Source organism: Sturnira hondurensis, unplaced genomic scaffold (genome assembly GCF_014824575.4).
Source record: "Sturnira hondurensis isolate 20B ecotype Veracruz unplaced genomic scaffold, ASM1482457v3 Scaffold0021354, whole genome shotgun sequence".
Classification (NCBI taxonomy): Eukaryota; Metazoa; Chordata; class Mammalia; order Chiroptera; family Phyllostomidae; genus Sturnira; species Sturnira hondurensis.
This window is the reverse complement of record NW_028093985.1, coordinates 19,481,399-19,494,115: the sequence shown is the minus strand read 5'-3', so window position 1 is coordinate 19,494,115 and position 12,717 is coordinate 19,481,399. Positions and strand designations below refer to the sequence as shown.

At 37.1% G+C, this 12,717-nt stretch overlaps 1 protein-coding gene across 1 annotated transcript in view; it reads left to right on the top strand.

Annotated features, from left to right (window-relative positions):
* Positions 1–3,593: 3,593 nt before the first annotated feature.
* SPATA9 (spermatogenesis associated 9) overlaps positions 3,594–12,717 on the top strand; it is a 31,465-nt gene continuing 22,341 nt past the window's right edge. The window contains exons 1-2 of the mRNA XM_037032145.1: positions 3,594–3,701; positions 3,883–3,971. Of these exons, the coding sequence (XP_036888040.1) occupies positions 3,641–3,701; positions 3,883–3,971 (150 nt within the window). The 5' untranslated portion in view covers positions 3,594–3,640. The remainder of the gene's footprint in view (positions 3,702–3,882; positions 3,972–12,717) is intronic.

Here is a 12,717-nt window from a genome sequence, read left to right as displayed (position 1 = left end):
TGATGATATTTTCAACAATGTTTTACTTTGTTCTTTGATTTACTAATTAGGTCTTTTTTTCTCTTTTACTGACGTTCTTAATTCCTAACATTGTTTTGATTTTTTTTTGAAGGCATTGTCAAGGAAACATATTTATGGATCTTAATCTGAACTCAGATGTTAAGATCTTAACAGAACTTTTCAGATGTGTTTTTTTTCTACTCAGTCCTGGTAGCTTCTTAGTTTTTTTTAATTATTTGTTTCAGTGTTGTTCAAATACAGTCGTCTTCATTTTCCCCCCACCACTTCCCCCTGCTCCGTCCACCCCCACCTCCCACCCTCAACCTTCCCCCCTTTGTCTTTGTCCATGGGTCCTTCATACGTGTTCCCTGATGACCTTTTCCCTTCTTTCCCCAGTGGTCTCCCGCCCCCTTCAGTAGTCCTAACATTGTTAATCCAAAAGTGTGTTTATTCTGTACTGTAAGGAAAATAACTTCGAATAAAACCAATGTTAATACTACCAAGAAAATGACTAATTGAAATTCAAAATATCTTTTTGGTGTTTTTTTTTCTTTAGAATCCTCTGAACTATGTTCTAAAGTCACTTGAGATCAATAATTTTTAGTTATAACCGATTTGATATACTGCTATATTAAATTTCTCTTTAGTTTTAGGGATCCTATTCTAAAAATAAATATTTTGAAATGTTTTACATATACATTTTTATGTTTGCAGTAGTATGTATTTTAATTTACTTTACTCACATTTAACAATACTAATGCCATTAATCTGATATACTTTTATTTTCTATTCTCAGACAAATAGAGTAATAGATTATCTACAATTAATATAATCAGTATTATTTGCCAGAAAAAGGCAGAAGAGGAAATCAAAGACAAATGTTTGCATTGTGTCTCTTTTCAAGTTTTTATTGAGCTCATCTTGATTTAATTAGTTCAGTTAATTAGGACATGTCAGGTGAGCCAGGATTCACTATGATTGGTAAAATAGATTAAAATGCAGTGCTTCATATGTGGGGAGGAAAAGTTTTTTTCCCTAATGTTTGATAAACTTTACATGTGCAGATATGTGAGTTCTGCATTTATAGATCAGTTGATTCACTCCAAGATGAATTTGTTAATGATAAAGTATTTCATTCTGCCTGAGACATAAGTAACAAATTTGATGATGTTTATTCAGGAAATGTTTATTGTCATATTGTGAAATTCTAAAAGCATGTAAAAGCACTGGCTATTGGGAATATAGCCTTGAGCGGAGCAGAGTCCCTGACTCATGGAGGTTATATTGTGGTGGGTAAAACAATCGACAAAGACGTCTGACCTTCTAACTTCCTACCATTCAACCAAACGTTGGCAATTTCCAACTCGGGTAACAATTCCGATGTTGCTAACTCTGTCCCCTGTCCAGCCTGTCACTTTACTATAACTATTTGAAGATTTCCAGACCTACTATATATTAATGGTATAAAACTGACTTTATAGAATATAGTTATTAAAGAATTTTGAAGAAGAAACAAAATGTTATTAGTATGAATGTTTTTGAAACATCTTTGAAAAAGCTGTATTTACAAGATATGTAGCAGGGATTTACTTTTGGTTTAAAAAGATGATTATTTACCATACAGAAGAATTTTATCTAGGATTACTTTTTGAAGAATGTTTCCCTAGTACATTTCAAATGATTCAGCTTACAAACATCCTACTTCCCTACAAACTGCTGCAAATTCCTATTAGAATTTATTTTATAAGTATAAAGTACCCTATTTTAAGTTTTAAAAATTAACAATAAATAATTTAAAAAGATACTCACTGACATTTCATCTAACTTTATGTGAAATAACTAAAGATGCATCGGGATATAAATAATTAGGTAAAAATCAAAATATTATCATAAATGGTCACAAATATACATATGGCAGAGTGCAGGGTGGCATTTTCTAAATTTTGTAACCACCACTGTATGCAGTCTTTTTTCATAGGGTCATCAAGAAAGAAAAGGCAAAAAGGACTTTGTTAGCACACCACAGAGTCTTAAATTGTGGGAAATATTAGGATTGGAAATATTCTTCTTGTAGATTTATCATTTATAGAATGCCTATGAGGGTGAGAGCCGATGAAAACAGTGAAGCCGACTGGGGTCTAGGACAGTGGGTGGTGAGTGCAAGGATAAAGAGAACGAGGGGAGCGAGGGGCATGGAGCACAGGGAAGAAGCTGGGAGAGAGAAGGTACTGACTACCAGATGTTGCTCTGAGGTAGTCTCTGATGGCCAAGTGTCTTGATAGGACAAATAAAAGGTTTCACTTTCATTTATTATTTACTTATGTATGTATTTATTTATTTATTTTCTTTTTATTTTGATTTTTTCATTGTTGTTTAACAATGTACAGTTGTCTCCATTTTTCTGCCCTCACTTTTCCCCCGCACCACCCTTACTCCTTTCCTCCTTTGGCTCCGTCCTTGGGTCCTCACTACATACGTGTTCCTTGACGACCCTCCCCCCTTTTGCCCCATTGTCCCCTCCCACCTCCCCTCTAGTTATTGTCAATTTGTTCTTTATTTCCATGTCTCTGGTTCTATTTTGCTTGCTTGTTTATTTTGTTGATCAGGTTCCACTTATAGGTGAGATCATATGGTATTTGTCTTTTACCTCCTAGCTTACTTCACTTCGCATTTTCTTATAGACTCCCAGTTTTTGTGTTCACCATTGCTTAATTAGATATTCTCTCAGGCACTGACTGTGCTTTCCAAATGTTAAGTGTCCTGATGGAGGAAGGCAGGTTAAAATCAGAACAGGTGGTTGGGGTGCGGTGGGGAGTGTTCTTAGGACTAAGGACAATGTGAAAGCTGAAATCTGTCTACCTCCACATGGCAGAGGAGTCTTCTGATGACGTTTCTCTTTTCCAAACAGTTCCCACCAATAGACATCCAGCAGTCACTTGATGCTTGCTGAAGAAAGCCATTTAGCTACAATTAAATATAAAGACTTCAAGTTACAATGGGATTTGAATTAACCACCTCAAATCCACACTGAATTATAATTGACATGTAGTTCTTCCCAGGTTTGTTAACAGGAAAATAATGGTCATCTGAAGTGGAAGAGTACTGGGAGGGGAAAGGCTGAAGAGATTTTAAATGAGACAAACCAAATACATCATAAGGTTGCCAGGACTGGACATAGTGGCCCTCATTGGGTAAGGAAAAACAATCTGTTCAGAAGTCTTTCTGAGTTTCTGCTGGTGTTTCTTTTCCACTTGGCATCGTATGTGAAGCATTTCTTTTAGAGCATGTGCCAGCTCTTTTCAGAGGGAGCTTTGTTCTCAGATGGGCCATTAATTGAGGTATCACTGCAGAAATTGGAACAACATTTAATTTATATTGTAGAACTCCCTAGTGTGGTTCATTTTCTGATCCCCTGTCTCCTCCCCTTGTGCCTCCAAACACACTCTCTTCTCATTGCCAGAGTAATTTCGGGAGATTCCGTAACAAGTTCTCAGAGGCCCATTGTGCAGTAACAAAGAATTCCGGCAGGGAGCTGGGGTTCTGCCCTTCCCTGCTTTCCTGAGCGCAAGGCTGCCCTCATCGCTCACCGATGGTAGCGGACAAGCTTGCCAAGCACTAGGAGCCCAAGCAGGAACTCACCATGCCAATCAAACCTGTTGGGTGGATATGTGGGCAGGTGTTGAAGAACTTTCCTGGAAGAAGTATGCACAATCTTGTTGTAAAGGGGGCATGGGTGTGGGAAGCTGGGAATAAAGTCCCGTAGGATTTGCTTGCTTTTCCATCCCCCTAGGCAATGGGTACAGTGTTCCATGTTCTTGTGAGTTATGGTCAGGGGATGTTTTTAAAGCTCTTTTTTCCCCCTCTAACTTCTTTTTGTCTCAGTTGAGGGGATCCAGAAAACAATCATGGACCTTATCGATGAGTTTAAAGATGAGTTCCCCACCATCCTAAGATTATCACAGTCTAATCAGGTAATGTGATTTCATAACTGAACAGAATTGTAAAAGTATATTGTATTTTTAGTATCACACCAATTATTTAATGCTTTATTTTGAGATCAGTGTTTGAAGATTAGGAAAACAATTTTACTTAAGAAAGACAAATTTCAACTCTTACTCATTGAGGGACATAGGAGACAAAGAAGTTCTGTAGAGAGATAATTAAGTTTAAAGACAGACTCTGTATCGTTAGATTGAAAATCTAGAACTCTCTCAGAGCCCAATTGCAATGTAGTTTACTTCAGACTTAATGAAAAATCAGAAAAATACCTAGATATACTTAAATTAAAATATCTGGTAATAAAATAAGTGAAAAAAATAACCCATAAATTATAACAAGGGAAAGATAAGTATTGTTTGAGTGTGTGTTTTATGAGGAAAAAAATTGTGATATAAATTTAACAAAGTATATATGTATATGTTTTAAACGTCTGTTCCAAAAAAGAATTTGAAATATAAAATACTGGGATTAGAAGAGAGGGTAGGGAGAAATTTTGAAGATATATATGGTCAGGAAAAAGTAACACCATGTTTAGGGGGCACATGTGACCTACTTTACTCAAAGGTACACACCTCTTAAAGGAAAAGTGTTGTTTCAGTCATTCTGCCCACAGTTGGAATGGAATATGTTATAAAGTTATATGGTTCAGTAACAATCTGCTCACCCAGAAATCAGCTTTTGGCAAAGTCAAGCATGAGAAACATAGTCAACACCTGCAACACAGTCAACAACAAAAAACCACTATGATAATAGTAATGACAAAGTCTACATATTTCATTCCAGAGAAAGAGGTATTAGAGCTACCTTTAATCATTTACACAGACACCCAGGCATCAGACGTTAACTAAATGCTTTACTATTGCATGGGCCTGGGGAGAGGGAACATGGAGCTACACATGATTGGATTCTTTCAGTCACTGAACTTAATTTAATGGAGACAAAGTTATAAACAAGTAATTGCACTAGAATATGGTGAGAGGTACACCCAGTTTAGAGGAATGAGTCACTCCACCTAGGACAGCCAGAGAGGGCTTCATGAAGGAAGGATGCTTACATTGAGTTTCAAAGGACAAATAGGGGTTTTCAAGGTGAAGAAAGGGAGAAGGTATAGGGGTAGGAGAAGAGAAGAATATTCCAAAGGAAGCAGTGTCAGGCCAAAAACTATGAAGTGGTATGTTCCCAGGTCTCAGTCTAGACTTTAGGGCGGGGTCACTGAAGCAGTGTTGCCCAGATGCACAGCAGTAAGACGGCATCCTGATGGTGGTAGTCTAAGTGGGGTGGAGCACACCTTAAAATTGTCAGAGGGCAGACTGGCTTTTGTGATACCATGTATTAGACTTAGTGCCTCTTTGCTTCCCCTCTTTGCATTCCCTAGTCTTGCTATAATTTCTTCTGAAACAGAAGAGAATTATTTGGGAAGTGGGGGGACCGTGCTCTGGAGTATAAAGGAAAGAGATGGACAGGTGACCACGTCTGGTCTGGGATGTCACAGGGGCGAGGCTGGTACAGTAGTGGCAGTAATTATTGTGAGAGCCTCATGAATCCTGGGAAGCCAGAGACAGACCCGGAAAGCCCCATTGCCCCTTCCAGGTGCGATTCCCCCACCATTGCCAATAACAGAGAAACGGGGATTTCAGATAACCAAAGAAGTTGCAGGTCTCTTCACAGCGTCCTTCCTCTCTTCCCGCCCTCGGCATAGCCTCGTTATCACTAGAGACGAAGCATGCTTTCTGGTGAGAGAGGCTGGGATTCTGATTTTCAGAGAAAGAACCCTGCCTTCCTATTTCCAAACCATTGAGATTATTTACTTATAAGAACCTTACCCTACTCAGAGAAGACTATAGATGTAGTTCAAGGTTCTTCATTGATCATTTTCAAAACATGTAACATTGTTCATCTCCTGCCATTTACTGTGAAGAATGTGTTGCTGAGATTGGCAGGGAACCTAAGTAGTTAGGGGATAAGAGAACGCACTGAAGTTATTTGCTCTTCAAAAATGAATTATCCAGAAAACAATACTAATACTTCATCGTGAACTTGATTATTTTTAAAAGGCCAGATTGTTGTTATTTTCACGATGTTCCATAGTTTCCAAACACACTGAAAGGAATGGTTTTAAGAATGCTTAGGGGACTTTAGTAACTGGATTGTATTTCAAAACTTTAGATTGTGTGATTAGTATTTAAATATTTTTAAAATGACCATTTTGGGTATTTATTTATTTGAGAAAAGGCCATCTTGCAGAAAATTTGATGGGAATGATAGTGGGTTTTTTTATAGAGGAATCTACAATAGTTACTACTACATAGTTCTTCATGACTAAGGATTTTGAAGGAAATTTTCTTCTGGGGCTGGGTAAAGTTAATTTTAGAATCTTGGCTTGAGTTTGTGGGTCCTGAGGTCAGGTACGATCCATTCCCTCCCTCCCAATCAGCCCTGACCTTCATACCCTCAGCCTCCACTTCCTTTAGTAATAAGTGAGTTTTTAAGATTTCCACTTGCAAATTGCAGATGATTTTCTTATGAGGATATAAGGACTTAAAATAGTAAATCTTTAAATTTGAGCATGTGAAAAATATGTACTACAATTACAGAATTAAAAAATGTTAATTCAGATGATCTTTACTTGCATGAGAGAAATCTTTTGTGGTAAATAAGGTTAGTATTTGTGATTTATAATTATGAAAGATAACTCTATGTTTTATTTTGTAATTATCTTGCACTTAACTATATGCTAAAGAAATTGGGAATTATAGACAAAACATACTAGAATCCATGCAAAATTTGGAGTTTTCTTCTGTAGATGTACTTTTTCTGAATTCTCTTTGCTTTAAAAAAAGTGGGACAAAAACTACTGGGGATGCATCAATAACACCTGGAAATTACTTATATTGGTATTAAGGTCTCTAAATATAAGGAGAGTAGGACTATAACCAGAATGTTCTATAATTCAATAATATTTATGTCTTTGGTGAGTTGTTCCTTGTGGGGACGATTATCATTGTGAAAGTTACAAAGTGCATTGTGCATTGAAAATTTTCTTGGTGGTTTCTAGTTTAATGTTTGATATGTTAGTCTGATATTTTTCATATTGACTTGTTATACTTTTTCTGATACCCCATGCATTTTGACTTGCATTTACAGAGCACCTGCTGTGTGTCAGACACAGCTATAGGCACTGGTAAAAGATGGGCAAGCCCAAATGGATATAAAACAGTATCACAGAACATAAATCCCAGTCAAGCAGAAAAACAATAAACAAAGAAAAAAATGTATGTTAATGGTAGGTCTTGAGGGGCAGAAAAAATACAGCAGAGAAGGGGTATAAAGTAGGGGTAGGGATAGGGATAGGGAGAACAATTGATGGTTAAGACCTTTGTGGATCTTAGTGAGAAAGTGATTTTTGAATTAAGACCTGAAGCAAGCGAGGAAAAGAACCTTGGTACCCTTGAGGGATTACATGCACAACTAGTGCCCAGTCCCTGAGGGTGGGGGCTACCTAACACGTTCCACAGGCACTGAGGAGGGAAAGGGAGATGGAAAGAAGAGGGGGCCGGAGAGGTAAAGAAGAGACCACCTTTGTAGGTAGGGCCTTGCAGACCACTGTATGTACTTTGGCTTTTCCACTGAGTGGACCAGCAGCCACTGGAGCAGTTGAGCAGAAAAGCAAGATGTGATCTAACGTTAGTTTTCCCTATAGCTCTCTGGCTGGTGTGTTGAGGAAAAGAATGAAAACAGGCAAGGGCAGAAGCAGGAAGACTACTGAGGAGGCTAATTTACTAGTCTGGAGAAGAGACGAAGGTGGTATATAAATAAAATGAACTGGGTTTTGATACTGGGACAGTGAGAAGGCCTCACATTCTGGGGCTACTCAGAGAAAAAAATGGAATAGGATTTGCTGACAGGCTCGCTTTATAGATGCAGGGTAGTAAGCTGATGTAATAGAAATTGGAGTTCAGCGTTAAAACTGCTGATGATAGAGAAATGGGAATGACTCTAGAAAAAATAAAAAGGGAAAGCAGGATATATGTTGAAAGAATGGTGCTCAAATAGAGAAATCTGGAGCAGGATTCTTGAACCAATCTGATTAACTGATGCTAGTTTCTTTCGGTAAAGGGTCTGTAAGTACTTTTGTGTGTCTCTGAGGTGTTGGTAGTGCTGGGGGCTGACATGTGCTGATGCGGTCAGATGAAGATAATGATAACAAATAGAATCATCTAAACTTGTGTACTTTACAAACAATTTGAGGATGCTTAATTAAGCCAGGAGTAAAAAAATAATAAATATACACAGGGAAAAGAAATGAGGACTTCTCAGTTTGGAGTTAACATTTACATTTACATATGCAGTTTGGTTAGAAAATATATAGCATAGAAAGCACAGAAAAGTAAAAAGCTAATAGCTCAGTAAAAGGAGAAAACACTTTATTTAAATTTTTTTCTATTGGAGCTAATTTTAAAAGTAACTAATTGGACTTATCAACTTAAACTGGTGACTGTTGTTTTTTTTTTAAATAGAAGAGTGTCTCATTCTGTACCTAAAAGAATGTATCACATCTTAGACACACTTGTTTTTTTACCATTTTTTGTTTCAAAACTTTCTTTTTTCCTATTTTCCTCGTCTAAAACCTAGGTGTGTCTTATGGTACATAAAACACGGTGAGTAGCCTGTCCTCGGCTGTCACTTTCGTGTTCCCAGTGACAGGAGAACCCCTGAACATGCACCCCTGTTCTGCTGTTTGGTTTCTAATACTATTCTTAAGGGCAATAACAGTCTTCTTGGGAATAAATTGATTCCATGGCAGGGAAAGTGAAGGTAGTTAAAACCTTTTGTTACCAGAAGTAATTCTTTCAGAGGTATCTAAGAAAGTATCAAAAAGAAGAGAAAGCTTTAAAAACTCTGAAAGGAAGCACAGTCATTAAATTATAACATATGACCATTAAAGGAAATAAAAAAGATAGTACTGTATTTTGCCCTGTAAAATGCACTCCTTTGCCCAAATTTTTGAGGGAAAAATAAGGGTGCACATTATACATGGGTAGTACTAATTCTATATCTATATAAATGCTTTTAATTCTTTTATTTATGCTTATGCATTAAAAGTATAACTCTAGAAAGCAGTAACAATATCTGTATGGAAAATAATACCCTGAAATATAATAATTGCTTTGATATATAAATAAAAAATTGAATTAAAAAATTAAAATGAAAGATTTTTTTCCTGAAAGTTGGACCAAAAACATGGGTGTGCATTATACGTGTCAAATGCAGATAATTAAGAACAGGTAAACCCTGGTTGGTGCAGCCTAGTGGATTGGGTGCTGGCCTGTGAACCAGAGGGACACTGGTTTGATCCCCAGTCAGGGCACATGCCTGGGCTGCAGGCCAGGTCCCAAGTCGGGGGTGCGTGCGAGGCAACCACACATTGATATTTCTCGCCCTCTTTTTCTCTCTCCCTTTAATAAAAATTAAAAAACGATAGGTAAGTCTGTTGGAAAAAGCCACAAATTCATGATGATACTAAAATGAGAAGGCTAATAAAAAGTGCATTAAAGCATTAATGTAATATACACTTCAATTTTTAAAAAATACTGTGTGTAATAAATGCTATATTTTGTTCAACATAAATTATGTGAACTTTACAGGAGAGTTTTGATTAACAGATTACAATGACAAATAAACTTATTTTTCTACAGAGATCAAAAGTTAGAAAAGATAATTTTATATAAGAGAAGTTGAATGGATCAATCTAGTATAGTGTTTGGATGAGTTCATCAAGATTAGTTCATAGAAATACACATTGGCCAGTAAATATAGGCCCACATGTAAAGATCACCAAGATCTTGTAAAGAAACGTATAAAATGAGGAGAGGAAAACTGCAGAGAGTTAATATTTTACAACTGCAAGCCTGAAGGGTTCCTCCAACACTGAATGACCACGGAGAGGGGTTTCAGGAGAGGTGGAACTGTGCACATCCCAGCCCGTTTGCCTTCGCACTTTGGCCCTCACCTTATGGTTATGAATTGTAATGAGAGAAAGCACAGTAAATTGTAATAAGAAGCAAAACTAAACTTTCTCTAGGTGCTTCACCTTGAGGAGGAGTTGGGAGGAAGAGGCAGAGTGGTGTAGGGGAGGGGAAATTCCTTCCTTTGTGCTCTTGAGTTCTTATGATGGGACTAATAATAAAATTGGCACGAAACCAGATTAACAGGAGAAAAACCAATTTAATGCATGCATACAGATCATAAATGATATTCAGAGAAATGATTGATGCAGGTAGCTTTTTATACCTTTTACACAAACAATAGATTTGTGAAGAATTAACAGTATAAAGGAACTTAGATTTGGGTGCTTATTAGGAATCTAACTGAAGTTCAGGCCCAAGTAGTTAATTAGTAGAAAGAAAAAATGACAAAGTTTGTTAATGCACATTTCTCAGCCCTGAATTCCCTAACTGTGGTGATGAGGATGTCTCTCACTAGACTCTAGGTGCAGGGATAGACCTTTCACATTAGAAATTTATCTCCTGCTTTTATGCAAACACAGAGAAAGAGAGGTCAGAGTTCTTGCATTAGCTGTTTCTTAAGTAACTTCAATTCCAAATAAACAGTATGCCATTGTGGGATATTTTGGGATATCCCTGAGCCCTGACTGCAGCAAAGCATAAGGTCACAAAAGAAATTGAATCTGTATGTGCAGGAACTTTGGATACTGCAGACAATGTGCTTTCTCTCCCCCAGTGTGGGTGTGCTTGCAGACAGAGTAGATGATAATATCAAGTGATTGTACCTCGAGTTATTTCACTACCATATAACTACTTGTAAGGACTGCTGTGTTCTGAAATGGCTTGGCAAATTGACATGAAAAAAAAGCTGGGGCAGCAATACTTATATCAGACAAAATAGACTTCAAAACAAAGGCCATAACAAGAGACAAAGGAGGTCACTATAATATGGAAAGGAATAGTCCAATGAGAGGATATAATCCTTATAAACATATGAGGTCTGTCCAAAAAAATTCCAGCTATTGTTAATATAATGAAGAGTTTGAGCGACAATGATGTAACCTGGAAGCCAAGGAGAGGGGACTGGAAATGTACATGCATGAACAACGACAACTTCACTGTACTAGTCAGTGGGGGTGGTAGACACCATCCAGTGAGCATGTGTACTGTGTGGCTCCCGCATTCAAAATGACTAAATGAGTAGAGCAACAAATCTGCATCAAATTTTGCATTAAGCTTGAACATTCCTCCACAGAAACTATTCCAGTGATTCAGAAGGCTGCAGCTATGGGCAACTGGTAATTGACAGCTCCATCATGACAACCCTCCCCCTCATGTATCATGTCTTGTGCAGAGGTTTTTGTTGAAACATCAAATCATCCATGTGACTCATGCCTCCTATGGCCCAGATTTGGCACCCTGCAACTTCAGGCTTTTCCCAAAACTAAAATCCTCTTTGAAAGGGAAGAGATTTCAGACCACTGATGAGATTCAGGAAAATATGACGGCCCAGCTGATGGTGATTGGGAGAACTGTATGAGGTACCAAGGTGCCTATAATGAAGGGGACTGAGGCATCATCATCCTATGTCCAAAGTTTTTTATATCTTGTATCTTCTTCAGTAAATGTCTTTATTTTTCATATTATATGGCTGGACACTTTCTGGACAGACTTCATATATGCACCCAACATAGGAGACATAAATATATAAGGAAAATCTTGGAAGACTTTAAGAAGGAGATTGACAGTTATACAGTCATCATAGGGAATTTTAACACCCCATTGTCAACAATGGATAGATGATCCAAACTAAAAAATCAATAAGAATATTGAGGTATTGAACAACACCCTAGATCAAATTAACTTAATTTATATTTACAGGATATTTCACCCCAAAGAAGCAAAATATATATTCTTTCAAATACATATAGATAATTTTCAAAGATAGACCACATGGTAGGACAGAAAACAAGCCTCAACAAACTCAAGAAAATTGAAATTATCCCAAGCATCTTCTTGGATCAAAGTGTCTTGAAACTAGAAACCAACCTCAAGGAAAAAAACTCAAAACCATACAAGTGCATGGAGACTGAATAACATGCTATTAAATAATGAATGGGATAACAATGAGATCAAGGAAGAGATGAAAAAGTGTCTGGAAACAAATGAAAATGAACACAAAACAACCTAAAACCTATGGGACACAGCAAAGGGAGTCCTGAGAGGGAAGTTCATAGCAATACAGGCCTACCTAAAGAAGACAGAAAAAAATCCCAAACAACCTAACCCTACATCTAAAAGAACTAAAGGAACAACAACAAACAAAGCCCAGAGCAAGTAGAAGAAAGGAAATAAGATCAAAGCAGAAACAAATGACATAGAGACTAAAATGACATGGAGACATTGATCAAATGATCAATGAATCCAGGAGCTGGTTCTTTGATAAGATAAACAAAATTGACAAACCTTTAACCACACCAAGAAAAAACAGAGTACCAAAATAAATAAAATAAGAAATGATAGAAAACTAACACTGATATCACAGAAATACAAAGGATTGTAAGAAATTACTATGAACATAGTAAGAAATTGGACAGCCTGGGCAAAATGGATAAACTTCTAGAAACATACAATCTTCCAAAACTGGAACAAGACAAAGCAGAAAGCCTAAATAGACTGATAACAACTAGTGAAATTGAAGCAGTAATTTAAA